This window comes from Miscanthus floridulus, chromosome 3 (assembly GCF_019320115.1).
Source record: "Miscanthus floridulus cultivar M001 chromosome 3, ASM1932011v1, whole genome shotgun sequence".
NCBI classification, from domain to species: Eukaryota; Viridiplantae; Streptophyta; class Magnoliopsida; order Poales; family Poaceae; genus Miscanthus; species Miscanthus floridulus.
In genome coordinates this window covers 115,485,859-115,511,535 of record NC_089582.1, presented here as the reverse complement: position 1 = coordinate 115,511,535, position 25,677 = coordinate 115,485,859, and the positions used below count along the sequence as shown (strand labels likewise).

The following is a 25,677-nucleotide window of genomic DNA, read 5'->3' as shown; positions in this document are numbered from 1 at the left end:
AACGAGAGGGGAAACAAAAAGGGACAAAAGGAGCTCGTGAAGAACACCAAAATCACATCAAGAACACAACTAAATCATGAATCCCGGAGGACATACGGTGGTTACGGCCACCGATTCCTTCAAAACTAAGTCACAATTTGAGTTGTGGACCTCTCTCATACATGGAAGCAAACTAGAGGAAAAAACCCTAAAGGAGAAAATGAAAACTGGAGGAGGTGAGGGAGATGGGGGCTCCCTCATCCTATTTAACAGGGCTATTACACATTCCCAGTTTTGCCCCTGGATACAAATGAGTTGAACCGCTAAGTCCAAGGGCGTTGTTGTCCAACCCGGTGTAATCTTGATCCGACGGCCACCGCGCCTTCTCACCGGTAGCTTCGCCTCGACGCGAACTCCCCGATGCCGCCACGTGTCGTCCGTCCCTCCTCGGAACCTCCACCCGGGTTTTGAGGCCCAAACCCGTAAACCGTCCATCCGATGGTTTTGAGGCCCAAACCATCAAACCGTCCGCGAGTAGCGTACTCCATACGCGTCCCCCGCCATCCGACGCGTGTCACCGCCGTCCTCGACCGGCTGGCCCGCCAAGTCCTCCTGAGCCTCGCTCGACTCACGCGTCCGCCGTCTTGACCCGGTCAACACCGTCACTCCATGTCTTCTTGCACTTGTCGATGTCCCAAGTGTCAGCCACCATGGCTAGTCACCCGGCCTCTGGGTCCCTCGGTCCAAGCCTCACGTCCGTCCTTCACCGCTCCCGGTCTGTCGGCACGGCACGTCCTCCTTGACCTTCACCTCGCCGTCGACCACCACATCCGAGCTCCACACCTGCACAACACAAGCCAAAAGACATGTCGCACACATAGCTTTTGCCATGGTAGGGTTAGTCACCACTCAACCTACTTCGTGGATCACATTGACAATCACTCATCACAAAACGAACAGACAAGGGTACTTGTCAACCTTGTGTTCGCAAATCTAATAATATTTATTTGATATTATAATATTTAGTAAAATTTAAGATTGTTTGACTTAGAAAAACTAGAATGGTAATAAATTTAAAATTGTTTGACCTAGGGAAAACTAAAATAACGGACGGAAGTATTATTATACGTATAAAAACATGCAATTATTTCCAAATATAGGCTCAATCATCTTACGGCCCTGGTGCGTACGATTGGGACCAAACGCCAGATCCACCCGGTCCAAATAGCCCCGAATGGAAATTGAGCACCATTGCAACTATAGCCTTTTTCTACTTTGGCATCACATCAACGTATAGATTGATTATTCTCTCTATCAAATGGACATTTTATCCAACGCTAGCTATTGCTGCTTGGCGTTTCCTTTGACCTCGTTCTCGACCACTAGCCTGTATGGAGTACGGAGTAGATAGTAACGATGGAGTGTAAGCCAGCTCTCGTCCTTTTCCGCACACGTTGTCCAAATTCATTTGCTGTGGACTGCAGACGTTCACCTCGTCTTCATTCACTTCGCTGCAAGAAAAAATCGCAGAATGTTACCTCTTCGTCTTCATTCGAGGTTCGTGTCTCACGTTTCCCAGGGGCCACCAGTCTAAACAAACCCTGAAATGAAGTGTAACCAATCTGGATCAACCAGTCGACACGTATATATTGCAAAGGTCTTACCTCTAGAACCATCATGCATTGTTCAACCTTGAAGAATTGACACGAGGAATTGGTGATGTCAATCATCCAATTCAATGCCAAAATTCAATCTTGTAAACTTGTGGCAAATAAATTTGCAGACAGCAAACAAGCATGGGGCCCCAGGACTCCCGCATTGGCTATTAGCAGCTGAAACACAAATCAAAAGAGTGTGCTATAAGCTTTACATAGCATCTTTTCGATGCAGATTTTCAGAATGATAAGATTGCCACCAGTAGAATAAATTCAGCTCTTACCTAGAAATGACGTCTAACTTTAGCAGCATTTCCAGCTGGCTGGTGAACAATCTAGAGAGAGCAGAGGGAGGACCAACGGCTGGCATGGCAAGAGTTCAACCACAGAAGCTGGGTCTGGGTGTAGGCTGTTTGCAGTGCGGGGAAATTCCCTGGTGCCTTTTGCCCCCTTGGGATGTCAGAACTTTCAAAATTCAAAGGTGATCTTCTACCTTTCTGCTTGCAATGTCCTGGTGGAGATGCCCATCTGATCTGCAAGGCAGTACCTTATTCCAAGAGACTGTTAGACGTTGAGTATATTCCCTTCAAAAGGGTTTTGTGTTCTCACTGCAAACTTGCATGTCTTCAAGCAACTTTGCCAGAGTACACGTGCAAACTATGTAGTAGTTATCGAATAGTCAAAAACCAGATTGCACTATGTGCGGTTATGATTGCTGGAACAAAATGAGAGCCCTGATGCATATACATGTAATTGATTTTCATACATTTGTTGCTTACAGTCCAGTATATAGTCTTATATGCTGTTAAGAAAAAGGTGAAAGAAGCCTGGGACAGTACGGTGTACTTATTATTAAACCGATGACAAAGTGGAGTATAAGGTAGAGGATGTTTTTTAGTTAGAGTATAAGGTATATGATGTAGCAGGCAGTGGTCCTCACCTTTTATTCCCTGCTGGAAGAAGAAACATATCTGCATGAATTGTTTTTGGCAGTTGCAGATATTGACGCTTATGTGGAGGGGCGAGGCAGAATGTGGTGTTCTGGCTGGAACAACTTGAATGCAAGCTCCATGGTATTGATATGACTATTCTCAGAAAGTGTAATTTCTTCTTGCATAGACATTTTAAATGCTGTGAGGAATCTGGAATAAGTCCATCTGATGATATTAAGACATTGATGCGTCGACTCACGCCAGGAGATGCATCTTTGGTTCCTATTTGGTCCGAATAATCCTCTACATGTATAAATCTGTATTCTGCGGATGAGGGACTGTTTACACCAAAATTTGGGAGAAGAACGCGGGAACTCGTAGGCTTCCAGAATTATGTCAGGAGTCGATGGAGTAAAGACTGATATCTGCCGGATCGAATGTGACACTGGATCGATTCTTTATACATGTCGGACTCTACAAAAGGGAAAAGATTAGAGTCCAAGTTATATTAAGATAGAAATATTTCCTTCATACCAAAGATTGTATTAAGTCGTACTCGAGTAGGGTTCGTCTTAGGCTCCTGGTATAAATACCAAACCCCGGCTATTGTAAAGGACATCAACCAATCAATTAAATACAAGTCAATTACTTTTTTCGGCTCCGGCCACCCCTTAGGAGTAGGAGTAGAGTACATCTCGACGAGTTCTTCGGCAAGTACGGCTGCATCGATCCGGTCGACCTCCACTACTTGTTGTAAGTACTGTCATAGTTTATACCTCTGTTCGTATGGCTGCATCGATCCGGTAGACCCCCACTGTGGCTCTGGTATAAGCTAGTTATCGACTCTTGCCTAATTCAAGTATGGCCTGTGTGATTCTGCCTCACACCCCACTGCTTGAATTGGATCAAGGTGAAGTTATCGGCTCTATCTTAGAATGACAGTCTTTGGTAGATTCATTAAGTTACCGATATTGCTTATTGCTTTTATTGCTTATCTAATTACAGCAATATTACTCTGCCCGATTGAGATTAATCTGGATCGGTCTTATATCTTGTTTAACTCATCGTTTACTAATCTAAAACTGATCTAATCTACATCTTAAGCGATAAGTTATGTTTTTATCGGTTGTTTTGCGTCAATCTTAATCGTGCATAGCGTGCGGTTAAGGCATGTTCGATCTTGAGTAGATCTATCGGTTAGCGAGAACCGTTTCATAGCCCGTCATCATGGCCTATGGGATTCTGTCTCTCACCCCACTGTTGGCACCGTGGAGTGGGGATCGTTGGTTAATAAACCCGTTCCTAAGAAGACATGACCTTAAATGTGCGCTATGCCTGAATTGGCTATTTAGCCGATATCGAATGCTTTTATGGACAGTTCATATCACGAGATCGTTGAAGTAGAGATAAGTTAAAAGATGTGTTAGCCCCATGATCTTGTTATTGTGTTACGGCCTGCATGATTCTGCCTCTTGCCCCACTGATATTAGTAATGAGTTAGGGTCGTCGAGTCTATTATTGTTTCTACGGCCTGCAGATTCTGTCTCATGCCCCACTGGTCATGGCGATAGATGAGATATAACATGTTCATTAGATTTATCTTTATTAAATGATTAAGTGATATTAAATTGTTTCTTTATATAAAAAGGAGTTCGGTTGCTCGTAATCATTGGCTCAGTATAGACTGATCATCATTGATATCTTATTGCCATTGATTAATATTTGTTTATATGATGTTTAATCTGAATGATAACCGATTCTCCTCACACGACCCCATGAGCTCTAACTGATTTATTCTCATGAATATACTAGAAACTATTTAGCCGATTTTCTTTCATATCGGCTCTCACAGCCGTACATTCGGGACTGTCTGGCAACACCGGCAAGTTTCACCCTTAACTACTGATGAACTTTCTCTCCTTGTCAATTGCAGGATCAAATTGACTCGCATGCCTCGGGAGGATTGCGCAGGATCGACCACCCCTGCGCTGAAGCTAGACGGATCTGCTCCATCGAGCGGACCCTTCCGGTTTACTGCGTGTGTCATTGACACAGGACAAAATTCTGTGTCGACACACGTTACTAGCACGCCCGGTGGGACCCCACAGTCGTCATGGCGGTTCACAACAACGACAGCATCCTTATGGTAAATTATGAAGACCTACCTGATGAAGATAAGAATACCATCAACAAAGCTACAAAAGAATTTCAGAAGAAGTGCTTGTTGTCTTACACCAAAATACGTGACAGCACAATTATTCAGAAATTTCCACTACCAAGAGTTCTACTATATGGGCAGACAGATACGGTCGAAGCTGAAGACAGACGTTTCTTTACGGAAGCCATAGACAAGTCTGTTCGTGATGCCATATCAAGCCGCAATGAAGCTTTCGTTGACGCATTTCACAATGCCATGAAAGAGGCGATTCATGGAATTCCAGTTGGTCAGGTTGGATCGACTTGTTGTAATATTCCAGATCCGTTGACCCAAGGGACTAATCAAGTCGGTATTAGTCATCAAGAAGCAGCACCAACTGGTAATAGTGGCGTCCAGTCACTTCAAGGTTCATCTGAACAAACTCTGGGTACTGGTACAAATCAGATACAGTACAATCATGGACCGTTAGTACAGCATGTGCAGCAGCCGGCGGGGCAAAGTCAAAACCAGATGATCAATTTTGGCACATTAGGCCACATACCGTCGTCGGCTCAGAAGATAGCACCATCCGTTCAGAGGGTCCGTAGAGATATAGATCCTTATGTCTATAATCAGAGACTTCAAGCAGTAAGTTAGCAAAGGACCCCAACAGACTGAGATTCCACAAGGCTATCATTATGGCATGGATTATAACACCCTCCACATGATACCAAATCTAGGGTATCAAGGCACGTAGGATTTCAATCCACAGACGGGTCAGCAAGTACCGAGAAATCCAAATCCGCAAGCTGACGAGTTGCTACTCAAGGTGGCCGAGATGATGAAGAATCAATTCGGTCTGAAGCCAAAAAGGAGTGACTTTTTCGTATAAATGCACATATCCAGAATAGTATGATTTGGTCGCTCATCCTGCAAATTGCAGGCTCCCAGAGTTCGCCAAGTTCACTAGTCAAGACGGTACAAGCACAATAGAACACGTCAGTCGGTATCTTACACAATTGGGCGAAGCATCAGTTGAGGATGCCCATCGAGTTCGTTTCTTCTCCTTGTCCCTGTCAGGGCTGGCCTTCACTTGGTTCTCGTCATTACCAATCAACTCCATTGCTAATTGGGCCGACCTAGAGAAAAAGTTTCATACATATTTTTACACTAGAACTGGAGAGAAGAAAATAACCGATTTGACAACCATGAGACAGAGGACTAATGAATCGGGCACTAAATTTCTTTAGAGATTTCAAGAGACTAAGAATCTGTGTTTCTCATAGAGCTTGGCCGATGATCAACTAGTTGTTTTAGCCGTCCAAGGAATGCTGTCGATGTGGAAAGAGAAACTGTTGAGACAGGAATTTCACAACTTGGGTCAATTGGCTCAACGAGTGGCAACATTTAACAGCCAATTCCAGAGCATACATAGAGATACCGGATTTCAGAAGAGTACCTCAGTGGCTGAAGCTTACGATCCATATTCAGTCGATGACGGCTATGAAGATGAAGAAGAGGTTGCTACAGCTGAATGAAATTGGGACAAAAAGACAGTGATGGTGCTAAATCCTTGGGGAAGAGGAGTTGAGGAGAGTTATGACTTTGATGTTACCAAATCGGACAAGCTCTTCGATTTCTTGCTTGAGAAGGGACAGATCAAGTTGCCCAATGGTCATGTCATGTTGCTCCCTGATCGGTTGAAGAACAAGAAGTTCTACAAATTCCATAACGCTACTTCTCATTCCACTAATGAATGCAGAATCTTCAAGCAGCATATATAGAGAGCTATTCAGCAAGGGAGACTCAAATTCGATACACCTCGGAAGATAAAAGTCAATGATAATCCTTTTCCAGGAGATCAGAACATGGTTGATGCTGGGCTGTTCAAAGAAAAAACCAAGGTCCTAACATCGACCAAATCGAGAGAAGCTGGGACAGTCGATCCTGAAATGCAAATATCGGCTAATGAGTACAGAGAGATTAGAAGACATCGTGCCGAACAAAAGAGTCGATACGAGCAGAGTAAGATGTCGAAAGCAGAGACATCAAAGCCACGGGTCATATCTCGGATTCTGTTGAATAAATGGCAGCGACAAAAGGAAAAGGATTATCAACGTTGATTAAAAGATCAAGCATACCAGCAGCAATTAGAAGAAGAGATGTATGAAAGGGAACAAGATGAATTACATTATAATTGTTCCTTCTTTAGGCATTGCTGTAATGAAGGTTTAAAGTTGCCTACCAGACACGACTGTCCAGAATGTAGCAATCAATATCGGGAGTATAGGCAATCTCAAACCAACCGCCGGACTATCCATGCTCAAGATGCATATAATCATAACAACATGGATCAGCGCTTAAAAAAGAAAAGTGTTCATGATCAGTTAGGAAAAAGAGTCATTAGACAAGACTGGACTGATCATGAAGAGGAAGACACTGAAAGAAGATACATGTGGCAGGAAGGCCAGTGGTGCCTAGGAGATTTGACGAGAAGCCAAAAGAAGAGGGTGCAGTGCCTAAGGAACAGAGAGATGGAACAGGCTCAGGCACCTGGTAAAACTCAAGTATGGCGTACCAAGCAAATAGTGATAAGAAGCAACCATCATCTAATATCCAAATGGCTTTTCTGTTACCATTATAATTCAGAGCTCCGATAGATCAGGAAGTTTATTTAGATTTTGATGGGTCAGAGTATGAAGAGATGATTGCCAAGTTAATGGTTGTGCAGCAAGCAATATTTGATAAGTCAGTTAAGCATCGGCACCTAAAGGCTTTATATATGAAAGGTTTTGTTGATGAAAAGCCGATGAACAAGATGTTGGTGGACGGAGGTGCTTCTGTCAATCTTATGCCATACACCACTTTTCATAAGCTTGGTAAGGGACTAGGAGATTTGCTTGAGACCGACATGATGCTTAGAGACTTCAAAGAAAATACATCCAAGACCTAGGGGCAATAAACGTTGAACTGACAATCGGGAGTAAAACTCTGCTCACCACGTTCTTTGTCATTGATGGGAAATGATCATACAGTTTACTTCTCGGTCGTGATTGGATTCATGCGAATTGCAGCATACCATCGACCATGCATCAGTGTTTGATTCAATGGCATAGAGATGATGTCGAACTGGTTCGTGTTGATGAATCCATAAGCATCGTAACAGCCGATCCAGTCTTTTGGGAACTAGGAGATTTCGAGTGTTTTTCTGGCAAGTCATGGGAAGGAGGCTTCATTAAGATCAACAATAAAAGCCAACAGCCGATGCAGGCAATCGGCTCTGAGAGTTTGTTTTAGTAGAAAAGTCACAGCTTCACGTCGGCCATTGGATCAAAGGAAAAATGAGTATTAAGTCTTGGAGATGGGTTTAGGCCGACGTATGTGAAGGCTGAGTTAAAGTGTGAGTGCGATTCAGAGTTAATGGATTTCTTAAGAGAAGTTCTGTTTTGCTTAATAGGACGCTTGACCTAGGTTAATTACTCATTTGACCTTTGATATTGAAAGTTCTATGGTACATTATCCTGGCGACTGATCAACATCTGATAGCTGATTCGTTCTCGGCTCTAATAGCCGGTACCAGAAGGGTATCACCTCTAGTTCAAAAAATAAAAATCTTCAAAGACAGTAATAGCCGATACGATGCGTATCGCCTCAAGAGCAAAAAACAAAAAGAGCAAGAGACATTCACAGTCATGCACGAAGGCATCACGTTGAAACATATTCATGAAAGAACAAGAATCATTGTTCATCAGATTACCCTAAGCATAGACTAACCAAAGACCTTGTTCACCACATCTTGAGCTGATGCGATGTCTACTATGGCCTCCGCTGTCATGGTGAATTCTTCAAGCAGGTCCTCGTGCTCCTCAGGGCCGTCGCCCATTGGGAAACCTGTTTCCATGGTGTGAAGCTCGTACCCAGTTCGGACTTGTGTTGCGGTCAGCGCCACCGCCGCACCATGACGAACGCCATGGAGGGCGGTCTCCCGAACGTGGACCGGGACATCTTTGAGATGAGCGTCGATGGAGGAACCCTGGGCATTGACAGCGTCTATGGCCGCATTCGCCGCCAGTTGGAAAGATTCCAACTGTGCTGTCAGGGTTGACAATCACGAGAACAAGAAGACGGTCAAGATGAAGATAATGGAAGTCAGAGTAAAAAGCCTTCATGGGATTCATCTTACCCGCCACCATGGCGTCGGATTTGGCCAGCCGTGCTCGGACGGTGCTGGCCTCCTCCTCAACCACGTGAAGGGCGGCCTGAGAAACCCCGAGGTGAATCTCTAATTGGTCGTTGTCCCAAGTTGCCTCAGAATAACGATTCTAGGCCATCCTCCACTCATGAAGGTAGTGCCGAGCGTCATCTCCATTATAGGAGTCAGAGGAATCCGACGACGAAGCCGAGACGGAAGATGCGGCGTCAGAAGACCCGTTGGCCCTTGAGAGAGGACGAAGGCTGTCATTCACAACAAACCTGCAGGCGAGTTAGAACTATTCATCATCATGAACAAGAAATGTTGATCTCACCTCATGCGTCGGAGACGCTGGTTCATTGGCATACTCTCCTCCAGGATTTCCTCTACCACGCGCTTACCTCAGTTATCTTCGCTAGCCATGGAAGAACGATTGGATCTACGAAGAGGAGAAAGAGAACCGCTATAGGATTTCAACAGGCGAAGAAGAGCGAAGAAACAGTTGCGAGTAAGGATGTATTCGAGGCCAAAATCACCAACCGGTATTTGAAGACCTGAAGCGAAGGGACGGGCGCCTCGGGACGTGTAAAAGGCAACAACAATTAATGGAAGGTGAAGCGCCGCTTCACTAATGCCAATGGAAATACAACACTGAGCAACTGAAAGGCAGGAAATCGAAGGGTTCTCTTAATAAAAGCCGTGTTTTCAGACTTGGTTAAACCAAGGGCCTGGATCGGCTATATCAAATCGGCTCTTTAGTCGAAGAAGAAAGCATGAGTAAACAACGAAGAATATGATCGGTTCTACACAAGATCTGTGATGGCATGCAGATCTCGAGTCTGGGGCACCATGGGTCGCTCTCGGTATTTCTAGTCAAGTGACATCAGACCCCGTAGGCTATTGACTTCTCTAGCTGATCTAGAAATGCTCTCAAAGACACACTTATGACGACCAAAAAGTGAGACAGCCGGTATGGTCGCCTAATCAGGGGGAACCTTATCAGCTTAGGCATTGCGCGCCTGGTACATTTTGGAGACGCTAGGAGGAGGAGAAGGATTCAGCAGATCAATAGGGAATATTTGAAGGAATATTACCCTAGCGTTTGGATTAATACTCAACGACCAATTCGCTCGACTAACAGCTCTAATGGCCGATACCAGAAAGGTATCGCTGTTGGTGCGAAAATAGACTCAGAAGAGTAAAAGCCGGTACAATACGTATCATCCATGGGAGAAAAGCAAGCATAAACAAAAGTAATGCGCATGGTGCCAAGACAGGAAAATTATCTGCTAAATATCGCCTATTACAAACTATGGGCCGAGGAAAACCTTGCCTACTATGTCATTGGCCAAGGTATTAAAAGCTACAGAATTGGCGGCACTCATGAAATCCTCAACCAAGCGCTCATGCTCCCTAGGGTATGCTGCGTCTGGAAAACCATGGAGAAGAAGCTGAAGATTTTGGCCCAAACGGGCTTGGGCGGCGGCCAATGCCGTGGCAGCGCCATGATGAACGCCATGGAGAGCAACCTCCCTGACACGATTAAGGATGTCATGCAAACGAACCACTAGAACGACGCCCCTAGCATTGACAAATCCCGTCGCATGATCCGCAGTTGATCGAAGGCTCTCCAGTTGGGCAGATAGATCTAAAAGATTCAAAGGGGAGGTGATCAGAGTCTCGGAGACAAAATTGAAAAGAAGCAGAGGTTACAACAAGTATCTCACCCGCAATTCTAGCCTCGGTCGTGGCCAACCTATCCCCCACCGAATCGACCACATGAGGTGATCGGCATCGAACCATGGCCAGGGCTGATTCTGCGAGGGATAAACACTCAGCGAGACTCTGGCCATGTCGATCAATGGAGGCAAGCAGATCGTCATTATCAATCCGCCTCATTTGATGGCAAGGGGGCTAGCGGCAAGCCGTCGATGAGGAAGGTCCTAAAGGCCAAATGGAGTCGGCCCTATTCCCCGAGGCAACGGAGGCATCACGAGATATACCCTCCTGACGACGAAGGCGCTGACGTGATGATGCAGACCCGATGAAGACCTTTTCAGGAAACCTCTTGTTGTTCTCCATGATCTCTGACCTACAGAAAAGCAGGAACTATGCTAAGGGTGCAGAAGGTTTGAGGCAAAGTGAATTATCCTTAGATCAACTGCCGAGGCCCGTTTATATAGCCTAGGAAGGCGAGAAGATAGATTTCGCCAGGGGTGTGAGGTTGGAATCAGAAACGAAAATGGATCGACACTCCAGGAATTCAGGGGACAGATAACAGAAGGGTAACAAATTCGAACTTATCGTTTCCCCAAATTATGAAGCATCGTGAGACAATACAAAGAATCTACATTAACTAGAGATCTACCCACCAAGGACCGCTGATAGTCTGCATCGGTTCATTCTTCAGTAATTGGACAGCCACCTGGTACATCAGATGATAAGCAGCTCCTAACAGATATTTTCCAGGAGGGATATCTTTGTCTAATGCTAGGTGCTCTGCCATGAGTTTGTGATTATAGGTTGGACCACAAGATGATCTGCAGAAAATGAATCTTTCCAACCACATGTTCAGAAAGGCCACATATTCCCTTTCACTGACGGCTGGTCCATCTTCAATATGATTTAGAATGTAACTTGCCCATCCGGTACAGTCTGCTATCTTGGCCAATCTCTTAGGACCGGCACTCAAATACTCATAAGGTTGCACTGATCTAGTGACCCTAAGGCCGGTCAACATGTATACGTCGGCCAGAGTGATGGTCATTGGGCCGTGACAAAAAATGAAAGCATTCAGGGCATTAGACCAGAAATAAGAGACAAAGATCAAGAGTGAATCATTCCTCTCCATTTTAGACAGCGAAAGTGTCAAGCATTGGTTCAGATCATAAAGCTCTCAATCTCCGCTCTTTTTCGCAGATACCCTACAGAACCAATCTCTCCATCCTTTAGGCGTGTTGGGCCAATTTCTAAAGGAAGTTTTGTTCCAGGAGGATGAATCCACTGTAGACTGTTTAAAAGGGATCTGATTGGTTTCTTGATGGATGAAATTGGATGGGTTAGAATCACCCACAGGCCCAAGAAAATAAGCATTAGGGACAGCAGCTGATGAAATCAAGATCTCGTTCCTCATTTCCTAGAAATCAGTTAAAATAAATTCAAGAAGAGGAAAGATATGGGATAGTGGCCGATACTTGAAAAATGGAAACTTGGAAGACATACCTCAGGGACATGGTCGACAGTCGCCATCGTGGTCAAAATTGATTTGGATCTGGCAAGGATCGCTTGGGCGATAGCTCGTTGGAACAGATGATCTGCTAGGGTTTGGGGCCTCGGCGATAACGGCGTCGGCTGTTGGAAGTTGTCTTAAGAAAGAAGGAGAAAGCAAACAGGCCGTGTGAATTGCAAAAGATACTGTTGGGATGTTATATAGAACTCGGACCGAGCAGTCAGGAGTCGCGCGTATATCTCGGATAGTGCAGTTGCAGCGTGGTAAACCAGTGAACTAGAATTTCGGGATAAAACTATTTTATCCCAAAATTAGGGGGCATGTGTTTACACCAAAATTTGGGAGAAGAACACGGGAACTCATAGGCTTCCAGAATTATGCCAATCAAGGAGTCGATGGAGTAAAGATTGATATCTACTGGATCGAATGTGACACTGGATCGATTCTTTTCAAGTGACATCAGCAGATAACGATGACAGGATATGATTGACATCGAGAAGATACATGTCGGACTCTACAAAAGGGAAAAGATTAGAGTCCAAGTTATCTTAAGATAGGAATATTTCCTTCATACCAAAGATTGTATTAAGTCGTACTCGAGTAGGGTTCGTCTTAGGCTCCGGGTATAAATACCAAACCCTGGCTATTGTAAAGGACATCAACCAATCAATCAAATACAAGTTAATTACTTTTTTCGGCTCTGGCCACCCCTTAAGAGTAGGAGTAGAGTAGATCTCGACGAATTCTTCGGCAAGTACGGCTGCATCGATCCGGTCGACCTCCACTGCTTGTTGTAAGTACCGTAATGGTTTATACCTCTATTCGTATGGTTGCATCGATCCGATCGACCCCCACTACGGCTCTGGTATAAGCTAGTTATCGACTCTTGCCTAATTCAAGTATGGCCTGTGTGATTCTGCCTCACACCCCACTGTTTGAATTGAATCAAGGTCAAGTTATCGGCTCTATCTTAGAATAACAGTCTTTGGTAGATTCATTAAGTTACCGATATTGCCTATTGCTTTCATTGCTTATTTAATTACAGCAATATCACTCTGCCCGATTGAGATTGATCTAGATCGGCCTTATATCTTGTTTAGCTCATCGTTTGCTAATCTAAAACTGATCTAATTTACATCTTAAGCGATGAGTTATGTTTTTATCGGCTGTTTTGCGTCAATCTTAATCGTGCATAGCGTGCGGTTAAGACATGTTCAATCTTAAGTAGATCTATCGATTAGCGAAAACCGTTTCATAGCCCGTCATCATGGCCTGTGGGATTCTGCATCTCACCCCACTGTTGGCACCGTGGAGTGGGGATCGTTGGTTAATAGACCCGTTCCTGAGAAGACATGACCTTAACTGTGCGCTATACCTGAATTGGCTATTTAGCCGATATCGAATGCTTTCACGGACAGTTCACATCACAAGATCGTTGAAATAGAGATACGTTAAAAGATATGTTAGCCCCATGATCTTATTACTGTGTTACGGCCTGCATGATTCTGCCTCATGCCCCACTGATATTAGTAATAAGTTAGGATCGTCGAGTCTATTGTTGTTCCTACGGCCTGCATGATTCTGCCTCATGCTCCACTGGTTATGACGATAGATAAGATCTAACATATTCATTAGATTTATCTTTATTAAATGATTAAGTGATATTGAATTGTTTCTTTATATAAAAAAGAATTCGGTTGCTCGTAATCATTGGCTCAGTATAGACCGATCATCATTGATATCTTGTTGCCATTTATTAATATTCATTTAAATGATGTTTATCCTGAATGATAACCGATTCTTCTCACACGACCCCATGAGCTCTAACTGATTTATTCTCATGAATATACTAGAAACTATTTAGCCGATTTCCTTTCATATCGGCTCTCACAGCCGTACATTCGGGACTGTCTGACAACACCAACAAGTTCCGCCCTTAACTACTGATGAACTTTCTCTCCTTATCAACTGCAGGGTCAAATTGACTGACACGCCTTGGGAGGATTGCGCAGGATCGACCACCCCTGCGCTGAAGCTAGACGGATCTGCTCCATGGCTTGCTGCGTGTGTCCTCGGCACGGGACAAAATTCTGTGTCGGCAGGGACAAAGTAGCAACATATGAATATATGAAAATGCCACAGGCATGAAAATGGAAACACACATTAGAACATAAAAATACAAATTTAAAACTGAGAATGAACAGAGAAGTCATGCATGTATGGGGGCTATTGTAGATAAGAACATGAACTAGGGTCTTATGGAACAAGACCACAGAATAGTTTTCAATCAAAGCTGAAGAGTGAAGTGCTCGATACTTCAATTGCCGTCAAGGAAAAGCAAAGAAAGAGAAGAAAGAAGATTGCTAATGACCTGACTCTACCTCCCCAGGTTTCGTACTGCTGCATTGTGATGCTGATCCAAAGAATCTTTCTCCATCTATGTGCTCACCACTCAGAGAAGTATCGTTGAACATGAAATGACACATCGTGAACCTTTGGCCAAACCCAGGCAAGGTGCCATGCAGGGGAGGCTAACTCTTGGAGCTTTAAACATACCTCCTTATCTTTGGAGAATATATGCATGAAAAACTGACCATAGATATCATTCACAAAGATTGTACAGCTTCAACTACAACCAGGCCATCTGGAGGTTGATAGGTGCTCTACATGTCCATGCAACAAAGAAGCAACTATAAGGGAAAATGATAATATAATATTAAAAGTAAGATTCTATCTTCTTATAGTGCTCAATGGAATGTTGTGAACATAAAGTGGATGCTTCACAACTATATAAATTTACGAAGAACTGCTCTGTTCTTCCCACAGAAAAAATATCATTTGATAGCCCTTCCACCACACTATAATTTCCACTTAGTTGTGGATCAACAAAGCTCTCTTCTATAGCCATCAACTCAATTTTATACTGAACTATGTCACGAGGCAGGGATCCTTTGGCATTGAGCCAGGTAATTGGTGATGTGTTGGATCCTTTCATAAAGTCAGCAACAATGAGGATTAATTATGGTGACAAGGAGATCACAAATGGCACTGGACTACGAGCATCTGCTGTGCTCAATGCACCACATGTTGAGATTGAAGGCCACGACCAAACAAAGCTCTACACACTTGTAAGTGACCATAATAGATTGTAGGATCCTGATATGTAGTGTGCATGTGTTTTCGCATTGCATTGTGTAAGGTGAAACATGACTTTGATTGCAAGAAAAGGTTCAATTAAAAAGGTTACTCTCATGTGAGAAGAGGTAATGCTAGTATAACCAGAGTTCTTAGAGTGCTCCACGCACGCAAACTTTAATTTATTACTCATGTATTTTCTCTTTCAGAAAAAAATACAACATAGACATACTTAGAATAAGCGATAAAACTTGCACAAATGTTGGTTTATATAAGTATGTATAACTTTCAACAATTATGAATTATTGATTAGGTTGAACAGAATGTTGTTCTGAGAACAAAAAACAGAGTATCTCACTGGATGGTATTTGTTGGTTGTACAAAGAACACCACACGGAATCCTTTTGCTGATGACAAAGTTCATGTACCCTACATACTATTTTAGAATATGCTTCTGCACCCTATCTTGCTTGTACTCTCTGGTATGGCCTTACAAGTACATTCGTTGCAAGGCACGCTCTCATGTTGCTGCCTCTGCCTGTGAACATTCTCTAAATCCATGGTAAAAAAAAACTACGGAAAGTCACAGATAAATTACTCCCACACCCGTACAGCTCTAGCTTGCTCACAGACACATTGTGCACGCACAACATATGCTGCACATGCACAACAAGGTTGTAAGTGCTAAACAACTTGTGCTTTATTGCAACTTATGGCTGATTTTGGTTAAAAAAAAACACTTTCCAGTAAGGTCATCAAAAGCACTCTCTTTTTTAAACCCCTCCCATTTGCTCTCTAGAATTAAGTCTTAGCTCCTTTATAACACATGAAATAGTGAAATACAAATGCTAAAGTTCAAACTTACCTCTTCTAAGGTTATGGTGGATCCTGATGCACCAAGTCCAAGCAAACCAGAGTACAGGGAATATCTGCATTGGTGAGCTTATTATATTTGTTATTCAAGTATACTGTGTTGAGTTGCATCTTTCCCAAACTCTGGATGGCGCCACCTCTCCGAAAGAAACAAATGAATGCTGCTTGGCACATTGTTTTTATGTTTGTAGTTCAAGAACCCCTTACGTAGATAACCTGCAGGATTGGATGCAGCCCTCTCAAAAAAGGAGGGGGGTGTTTCTTTTCCATCCATCAACATCTGAAGAACTCTTGTTATGTATGCTACTGGGTAAGAAAGCACAGTTTCTGAGATAGTGTAACTTTTGTTTTCTATCACCATAGTTCGCTTAACCTAAGTCTCGTTGTTCAGAATATCATTTTATTATCAACAAGTATTAGTTTCCAGTTGAATTGATATCTGTAGCATTGAAATAAAATGAGTAATATTGCAGAAATAAAATGAGTAATATTGCAGATATTTTTAGTTTCTAAATTCGTCGAGAAGATATCTTACAAACTCTGTATGGACAAGATGCTCTGAACGGTGCTATATAAAAATCTGTCAATTAACTATTTCAAGCATGAATTAAAGAGAACAGTCATCGACCCAAATTCTAACCTGACTACTTTAATATTATAATTCTCAGTGGCTACAATTATCAAACAGAATAAGGTAAACTGCTATAGCATTTAATCAGATAAGGCATTAGTTACAAGATCGACATGAAAGATATTGCATATGCATGCATCAAGTTAAAGTTTTACACTTGTTTTGATAGTCTGAAACTATGGGGATAAAGGCTTACACTGCTTAGACTAGAGTTCAAAGAATTCATCAAAAGAACCAAGTGGTATTGTTACTGCTTATACTATGGTGACATTGACTTATATTGCTAGCACAATACTTAGCACACTCAAATGACAATTATAATTGCTTAATTTACAAGGAGAATAATGTAACATGATCGTCATTTGAAGCGACGAAGTGTTTCATTTGATTAATTGATCAAATTCTAGATTGCTACTTACTACTAGGAATCAACCACCAGAGTGTACATAAAAATCCATATAACAGATTATATTTATTAGTGACTTGTGAATTAGCACATCAGCTGTTGTTAATAGAAAACACCCAAGTTTACCTCTTACATGAACATCAATCTTCCAATTTCATGTATATTTTACATAGTTGCATACTTAATTTTATCAATTAAAGTCATTTACTTAATTATCTACATAGTGCATAAGTAATTTTGATTGCAATCAAAGATCTAAAGGCAGGCCCTTGTTTCTTTTCATCTTGTTTATTTTCTACAGGTTGGTGACAGATATACCAGAGGCAAGAGACATACGTTTTGGTGGGTAACGCCTTACGTAACCTCTTCTTACTGAATTAGCATTTAACACATGGATATTTAAACTTTTTTTAGGCTGCATCTTCAAACATTATTGTTGCACACAAAAGCACAAACAACTCCAGATTCATGCTGTGTCATAATTAAATATACATGATATGTGGCATCATCCACTTAATTTAAACGTGTCACCAGCACCTTGCTCTTGGAAATGCAACAAATCATGTGGTCAGTTAAATGCATGTCAAATGGCAAAACATCTGATGATATTAAAGGATTTAAGTAACTATGGAAGAGCCACAATGGCAAATGTAACATGTAGAATTTGACAATAATAATTGCTATGAAAGACATACAAGGCTTTGATGAAGAAACTGCTTTGGTGAGCAAATGGTCATATGAATTTCATTGCAAAGATGCTATGTAACACATCATTTACAGTGAAACCTTTATGCATTTATCTTATGTTGTGTGCATGTTATTATGCCTGGCATCCATGCTTAGTATTACTGATGATGTCAATATTTGAAGAAACATGCACGCATGGACTTACAGTAAGTTCAAGAATTTTGTACTGAACTAAATCTGTCAAAATTATTCCCATTTAGTCACAAGTGGTGTCATGTAAAATACCAGAATCTGACAGCTGCATCAAATATTATCTGGCCAAATGCATGCTAGGTGAATTTTATAGGTTAAAGAAAAAAGCTGACATTATCTTTTCATCAGACTTTCTGGTTTGGTTCAATCTCCTTAATCGCCATAGTAGCTACCGCTTGCCTCTTTTGAATGCAATTTCATAAATCTCTTACCTTTTGGATTAAGCATCATTCAGCAATTAAGAGAATAGGATTAGATAACCTTGTTGAAGACTACACTTACAGAGAATCATTTTAATACTGCATACCTACGAATCAAATGCAAAGCACTTTACAGAGAGGGGGACGAACCCCACTCTAATATGTGACTGCACCTATTTTGATGCAGGTTAAGCAGTTGCACGGTTGTTATTTGTCCAAAGCACCTCAAGTTGAGGATCTGACATCATGGTATTTTCTGTGGGATGATGAAGTTATTGCTACCTATAGCATATTAAGTGTAGAAAATCTTCACATGGCGTTTTCTTTTTGGGGGTGTGGGATGTGTTGATTTTCTTTTTCCTTCTTTTTGGGGTGGGGGGAGGGGGGTGGTATAGTGCCAACTGAACACAATGTGAAGAGAGCAGGTAGTGAAAACAGTTAGAAAAGTCATTAGTACAAAATGGCTAACGCTAGCCTTCTCCTTACAAATTACAGCAAAGCATTCTAATAAGGAATACACGCTTTTTCAGGCAATGAAATAGTTCCCTATGAAAGCCCAAGGCCACCAGCTGGAATTCATCGAATTGTTTTTGTGCTATTCAAACAGCAAGCAAGACAAACAGTTTATGCACCAGGATGGCGGCAAAATTTCAACATCAGAGACTTCTCAGCAATTTACAATCTTGGAGCACCAGTTGCTGCATTATACTTCAACTGCCAAAAGGAAAGTGGTGTTGGTGGCAGAAGGTAGGACAGAAACTTTATATTTTAGAAAAATACAGCAGTAGATGCTAAAAGACACTAAACCACACAGATCCAAAAGGGTCCTCTCTCTAGATAGATGAAATGGTTGAGCATTGGGCATTAACATGTCATCCAACACAAGCACAAAGTCTAAAAAGGTTGAAGTATCAAAATTGAGGAATACTCTAAATCTAAAAGAAATACTTCTCCTCACATGATATATCCTTGGTTTAGAACAAATGCCTTTTAGGAGAGGAGTGTTCTTTCGTAAGGTGCTGCAGGCCATAAGCAAGCTATGTATCTCAATTGGTGCCTCTAGCATTGTTTATAAAAAGAAAAGGTCTCTTTCTAAGTCAAATGAGTGATGAAATGCTTGTTCATCACTTCAGAAATGGCTATTTCAAGAAATAAGTGATACAAGCCTATGAAAAATTAGAAAACAACACAAACAGTACAAAGAAGATCATGTTCTGCCTCCTTGCTATATGCAAGAAAGAGGCACACATAAATTCACTATCACAACAACCCCTCCCTCTGTTTGTGTTCTTTCTACACTGACACGAGAAATCAGGCATGTTATTCTAGGAGAACAGTTCTGTTAGACATTTACCATTTCTTAACAGTATCTTATGGTTGGTTTAACAGGTTCCTGGGATCAAGCTGAAGAACAGATACAGAGAAACATCTACATCAAGGCAGTACCATTCACAATTCAGAAATTAATCCACAAAACAGTTGAAAACATATGAGATGTTAGTTGGCAGTTAAGCTCTAGAGTAATTGACTCGTATCATATGAAACAAACACAGTATTTGGAGGTCATCTTCCTATGTTACCCACCTCAATAAAGATTACGATGTTCGTATTAGCAATTATGAGAAAAGGTGTTCACTTACAACAACTCATTAGTGTCTAAACAGCATGAAGGAGACCGTCACATGGACGCGGCCATCCTGCGTGCTCAGATAGCGCACCATCTGAGAACTAGCAGATTGACCCGGCCTGCTAAGGGCCTCCTCACACACCCAGCGTCCATTCCAACTAGGATACGCCAGGCAACGCGCCTATGAAACTCAACCGGCGATATGCGAACCGAAGTTTGCTTTGAACCACGCGCCCCCAGCCGCCGGGTGCACGCCGCCGAGCCGCTCGCTCACCGTTTGGCACCGCAGCGGTTCCGAATCGACAGCAGTATAGCGAGAAACGAGAGAATCAGAGGGGTGGAGACTGGAGGAGTTACATTACCATTGAGAAGAAAGAGAATCGCGGCTGGACGACGACGAGTCGAGCGATCGAGGCGAACGGAGCCCACTCCGGTTGCTCGTGGAGAGCGCGGGAGGCGTAGCAGCAGGCGGTCGCGTTGGTTCGCGTCGGACCGCGCCTGTTCTCCGCCATCGTTGGAGCCCATTCCTCCTAGGAGGGGTCGAGGGGAGGGGAGGGGACGGTGGCCTACGATGTCGACGCCGACGAGGAGGTGCCTCGTGACGCCGACGAGGAGGGGATGCGAACAACGTTGTGTGTGTGGGCTGTGTTGTCAAAAAAAAAAAAACGGAGTGTGAGCTGGGCTTATCCTCGGTGAGGTCAGATTGCGAATAACGGAGTGTGGGTTGGGTTTATCCTCCGGATTGTAGTTGGGCCTCATTGGGTGAGTAGAGCGGAGGATTGATAGCGTGTTTGGATACACTAGCGTCCGACGTCCGGACGCTAGTGCGCATCTGGACGTCAGCGCCACCTCCATCACGTACATCTGCGGAAAAAGCACCGTGCCCGCCACTTCTTCCCCTGACTCCTCCTCTCTCTCTCCGCGAGTCCAGACGCCCGCGCCTCCTTCGTCACGGGCGCCCAAGATAAACGTCACGCCCCCAGCTCCTTCTCTTGACCCCCTCTCTCTCTCTCTCTACACACAGGCGGCACCTAGGAGCCAGGATGAGGACGAGAATGACCTGTTCGCAGGCTCCCAGTGCGCCCTCTGTTGTTTGGCCATGCCCCCATGATTCTCTCTAAAACATGAAACACTTGAATGCAACATGCGTCTGAAGCAGATAAAATATTTGTAACATATATTTGAAACATATCTGTGAAACATATGCAACATTTAGATAAAACACTTGCAACTTACAACATGAAAACACTTACGGCAACATAAGACTGAAACGGCTAAAACATTTCGAACATCTGTGTGAAACATATGCAACATCTAGATCAAAACGCTTGCAACATACGTTTAAAAACATATGAAATATTTTGAATAAACATTTGCAACATGGCTCTAAAACACTTGCAACACTTGCAACATATGAAACATCCCGATCTAGTTTTGCAATATTCATATGAACCACTTGCAACATACCTCTTAAACATCTGAAACACTTCTAACAAGCATTTGAAACATAGGGAGAGAGAGGCCGTGACCGGTCGATTTCGGCCGTTAGGGTGGGAGCCAGCGGCGAGCGGCGGCGCGAGCACCACCAGTATCGGCCGCGCTCGTGGGTGGCCTTGGCTCGGTCGAGAACGACCTAAGGCGCCTAGCATGTGCGCCTAGCCGCCATCAGCAGGGCAGCAGTCGCGGCCCGCAGTGACGAGGCATCCCAACAATGTTGGGTTGGGGAAGTGGCCGAGAGGCACTACGCAAACTGAGGGAGGAGGCGGCATGGTCGGCTTGGGTGGAGGAAGGAGGCAGCGGTGGCGGCGCGGGGTTCTGCTGCTGCCAGTGAACGCGAGAAGATACCGAGAGATGGGGAGGGCGCGACGGAGTGGGGAGATTTTTTTCTTGAGAGTGGCGCGTGAGGTGGAGTGAGAAAGTGCGTCTGAATGGACACAGGCAGACGGACGCCAACGTCGAAGTATTTCCGTAACATGTTTGGGCCCCACGATGATATCCACATAAATGAGGGAGGAGGCGGCATGGTCAGCTTGGGTGGAGGAAGAAGGCAACGGTGGTGGCCCAGGGTTCTGCTGCTGTCAGCGAGCGCGAGAAGAGACCGAGAGATGGGGAGGGTGAGACGGAGTGGAGAGGGTTTTTTTTTCTTAAGAGTGGCGCGCGAGGCGGAGTGAGAAAGCGTGTCCAAATGGACACAGGCAAACGGACGCCATTGTCAAAAAATTTTCTGTAACATGTTTGGGCCCGCAATGATATCCACATAAACATCCCAAGGAGGCCTGTTTTACCATAATTTCCTGAGCAAATCCTGCTCTTCCGAACAAATTAACCCCAAATTTGTGTCCCCATTTTGTTGATTAGTCTTGCAACACAACACGGCCATGCTCAGAAGCTGATGTTCCCTCTGGCCTCGTGGCAGCCACCGGGTGAGAGTGACAGGCGAGCATGTGTTGATGTGTGTGGTTCCGGCTCTAGAAATAAATCTTGTATGGTGTTGTTCTTCGAATTTGGGTGAACCTTAATCTGAGCGCTATCTCCTACAACTGAAAAAACAAAGTGTGGATATTTTTTGGTGCGACATTTATTTTGGTTCGTCCGTCTGCCCACGCCTGCGATCCCACGACATCTCTTTGATATGGCTAAAATAGAAAGTGTGTTATTCTCCTTGATTGAATATTGTCTGTCATGTGATAGAGGAATCACGGTAAAATAGGAATTAGGAAATTATTGTGCTATCCATATACACATTGCATGTTTGCATGCACCAGCATGCATGGCAACGAGCAAAAGGAAAGAGAATTAACACAGAAGAAAAGAGAATTAAGACAAAAGGAACATCTTTGCATTTCTGAGAACCTTGCCAAATCTGCCTACATTTAATTACTTCCCCTCTTTGCATTTGCAAAAGGGACATCTTTTCCTCCTTTTATTTGGTTTCACGCTCACGTGTTCCATCGCCCTCGCTTGTTGTTTCTCGCGTGAATCATAGTTGATGTCATCTGTCTTCCATGGCTCAGCCTCCCAATCCCAAGAGAAGGTCCCTACCTCTCCCTGACTGTAGATCCGACCTGCCAGAAGATCTCCTCGAGTCCATCGGGCAGCGTCTCGCGTCAGGCCACGATGTGACGTCCTTCCAATCCGCTTGCTCCCCATGGCGCGCCGCCGTCCCGTTCGCGACTTTCGGGCCGCTCCTACTGCTCCCGTTCGACTCCGACTCGGACCGCGTCGATTTCTACTGCATCCCAGAGAAGAAGGTCTTGTCCAAGACGCTGCCCGACGTGCGCGGCAAGGTGGCGTGCGTCTCCTCATATGGGTGGCTGGCGCTCATGGACGAGGCGGCGTCCGTGACGCTGCTGAATCCATTTGTCGATGTCCGTGCCCTCTGCGTTGAGCTCCTGCCAGTAGGCGAATACGTCGATGCGATGGCCTCATCGGAACGCGTGTCTAGGGTCCACGGTCGGTGGGTCCTCTATCCCACCAACGGCTATGGGGACGCGGATGCCGCAGGCAGAGCCATCAAGCTAGAAGACATGAGGGACGTGTTCTTCCGTGAGATCATGCTCTCGGCATCGTTTGACGCCGCCGGCCGCGAGTGCGTGGCCATGGCCATGCTTGGGTGCTCCACGGAGGTCGTGTTCTGCCGGATTGGAGTCGACAGCGCATGGACGCTGCTCAACACCAAACTGGAGTTCTCCGTGGGGTCCATCGTCCACTGCTAAGACAAGTTCTTGGCGATCGACTACACTGAAAAAATCTCCGTCTGCAGCAGCAACGCCGCCGGTGCTACTCCAACCGCGACGCTGCTGCCATCGCTGTCGCCACCTGCGGGGGCTCTGCCACCGCAGCTACCTGGAATCAAACGATGAGCTGCACAGTGTGGGTGCCATGGTGAGCATGTTCCACGAGACACAAAGCTTCACCTATAGCAGCGCGATCTACGAGTACAACCTCCACGACCGTATGCCGAAGTGGTCCAGGGTGAGGGACATCGGTGATCAGACAATGTTCGTGTCTAAACATTTCAATGAAAGCTTCAGTGAAACAAGTGTATCTAAGTACAAGGAGAAATAAAATCTACATGTCTGAGCCATTGTATGTGGATCCATACGACTTGGTCCATCGACTGGAGATACCGGCGTATCCAAAGTGAAGCCCGTCCAGGAAAAGATGTAGGGTTCCGAGGCTCTAGGTTGGATGCGACCCAATCTCTGGAAGCTCTAGAGTTTGTGAGCCTGCGACGCCGCGCACTCCGTAACTGTATTAAATTAATAAACTTTGCTTTTTGGATTAAATGTCACTTTAACGTTGGTATTTAATTTAACAATATTGTTATTTTATCGTTCGAACCGTGTGTTTTTAGTATAAATTATTAGTTATCCCGTAGCAACGCACGAGCACGCTACCTAGTAAACGCTGAATTCTATCCTGATGCAATCAAATGGACAGGGGTTAAGTTTGATCCCTAGAACTCCTACAAGGAAAAACAACATGGCGCAATGAGTTAGAGAGAGAGAGAGCACCACTCGCCATCAAATAGAAAAGATTATCGTCCTGTTCGTTTAGGCTTGTTTGGCTTATAAGCCATGGTTGAAAGTACTGTTGGCTGGTTTGGTGTGAGAGAAAAATAATATTCGTTGGCTGATAAACCATGGCTTATAAGCAAAATACGACAAAGCGAACAGACTCTATAACTTGGGCATATCCATCTCAATATCTAATAGTCGACACCATAGCTCTTGACCATTTTCTGAGAAATGATGATAATATAACTCGGTCAACAATTTACACTGAGTGATGTCGGCGGGAGTGACCATCTTGCATTTCTATCCAAAGGTACACAATCCCATGCAATGATGTTGTATTAACAACAGCAAATGTAGCACAAAGGTCAACTAACAATTCCTTCCTACAAAGAGATACAGCCCTCCTTGATTCGGTGACCACTGCCCTTACATTAACAAAAATGGAAGCGTGCACAAGGAGAGTTTAGCATATGATGCCATCGATGCCAAATGTTAGATAGCTGTATGGTGATACTCCTCCCGTCCAAAAGAATGTAATTCTCACTATTTGAAAAGTTAAACAGTATTAAATTTAACTAAATCTATATAAAAAATACTAACACTTAGATACTGAAGAAGCATCATAAGATTAATCATGAAATATATTTTCATAATACACCTATTTAGAGTTATAAATATTAATATTATTTTATATAAATCTAGTTAAATTTTAAAAGTTTGAATCAATCTAAACGAGTAAATCCAAGATTATATCCTCTTCAGGATGGAAATAAATATTCTCTAGTATCATGTTGATCTAGGAGAAACTTTCCAAAGTTGGTAATTTTTTCTTTTTGCGAAGAATTCCAAAGTTGATCTTTAAGCACAATGATGGGGATATTTCAACCAGGTGCAGGACATTCTCATTTAGCTCAGGTTGCAAAATTCGTCATACTACAACAAAAAGGAGATAATCCAGAATTATGACAGTAAGAAAACTGAAAATTCCGGAAAGCTAAGAAGGCTCAAGATATATTTATGAAAAAAGAGGAAAACATCTGTCGGATAAGATAATACAAAATTCCATTTGCCTTTTTTTTACAACGGAATTCCATTTGCTTTATTTCTCGAATTCGGATGGAAAAACAGACACCCATAACATCTTTCTCTCTTTTTTTTTTTTTGACCGAAAAGACTACGGGGGAAATCCCCACAGTGAGCAACTTTTTAACTTCTTCTTTTT

The 25,677-nt window shown here is 43.6% G+C and overlaps 2 protein-coding genes and 1 long non-coding RNA gene across 9 annotated transcripts; 2 read left to right on the top strand and 1 right to left on the bottom strand.

The window, feature by feature from the left end:
• Nucleotides 1–1,096: 1,096 nt before the first annotated feature.
• On the bottom strand, nt 1,097–20,617 carry LOC136542147 (uncharacterized). Of its 6 annotated transcripts, none has more exons than XR_010780595.1 (6): nt 20,298–20,617; nt 16,125–19,022; nt 14,496–14,787; nt 2,575–2,890; nt 1,644–2,181; nt 1,097–1,580 (listed from the first exon to the last, which is right to left on the bottom strand). It is a non-coding gene; the product is annotated as an uncharacterized lncRNA (long non-coding RNA). The 6 variants fall into 6 exon arrangements; XR_010780596.1 differs by having other exon boundaries at nt 1,097–1,490; XR_010780591.1 differs by having other exon boundaries at nt 1,097–2,181.
• LOC136542146 (protein FLOWERING LOCUS T-like) lies at nt 14,798–20,287 on the top strand. 2 transcript variants are annotated; one of them, XM_066534453.1, is made up of 6 exons: nt 14,798–15,252; nt 16,135–16,196; nt 16,355–16,442; nt 17,471–17,511; nt 18,496–18,557; nt 18,839–18,977. In XM_066534453.1, exons 1-5 carry the CDS (start codon nt 15,055–15,057, stop codon nt 18,548–18,550), a joined length of 444 nt encoding a protein of 147 aa, XP_066390550.1. In that variant the 5' UTR covers nt 14,798–15,054; the 3' UTR covers nt 18,551–18,557; nt 18,839–18,977. The 2 variants fall into 2 exon arrangements, with proteins under 2 accessions (XP_066390550.1, XP_066390548.1); XM_066534451.1 differs by lacking the exons at nt 16,355–16,442; nt 18,496–18,557 and adding an exon at nt 19,698–20,287 and having other exon boundaries at nt 18,839–19,055.
• A 2,323-nt stretch (nt 20,618–22,940) lies between the features above and the next one.
• On the top strand, nt 22,941–23,651 carry LOC136544251 (uncharacterized). The gene has a single exon (XM_066536476.1). The coding sequence runs from the start codon at nt 22,941–22,943 to the stop codon at nt 23,649–23,651; it is 711 nt and encodes a 236-aa protein (XP_066392573.1).
• Nucleotides 23,652–25,677: the final 2,026 nt, after the last annotated feature.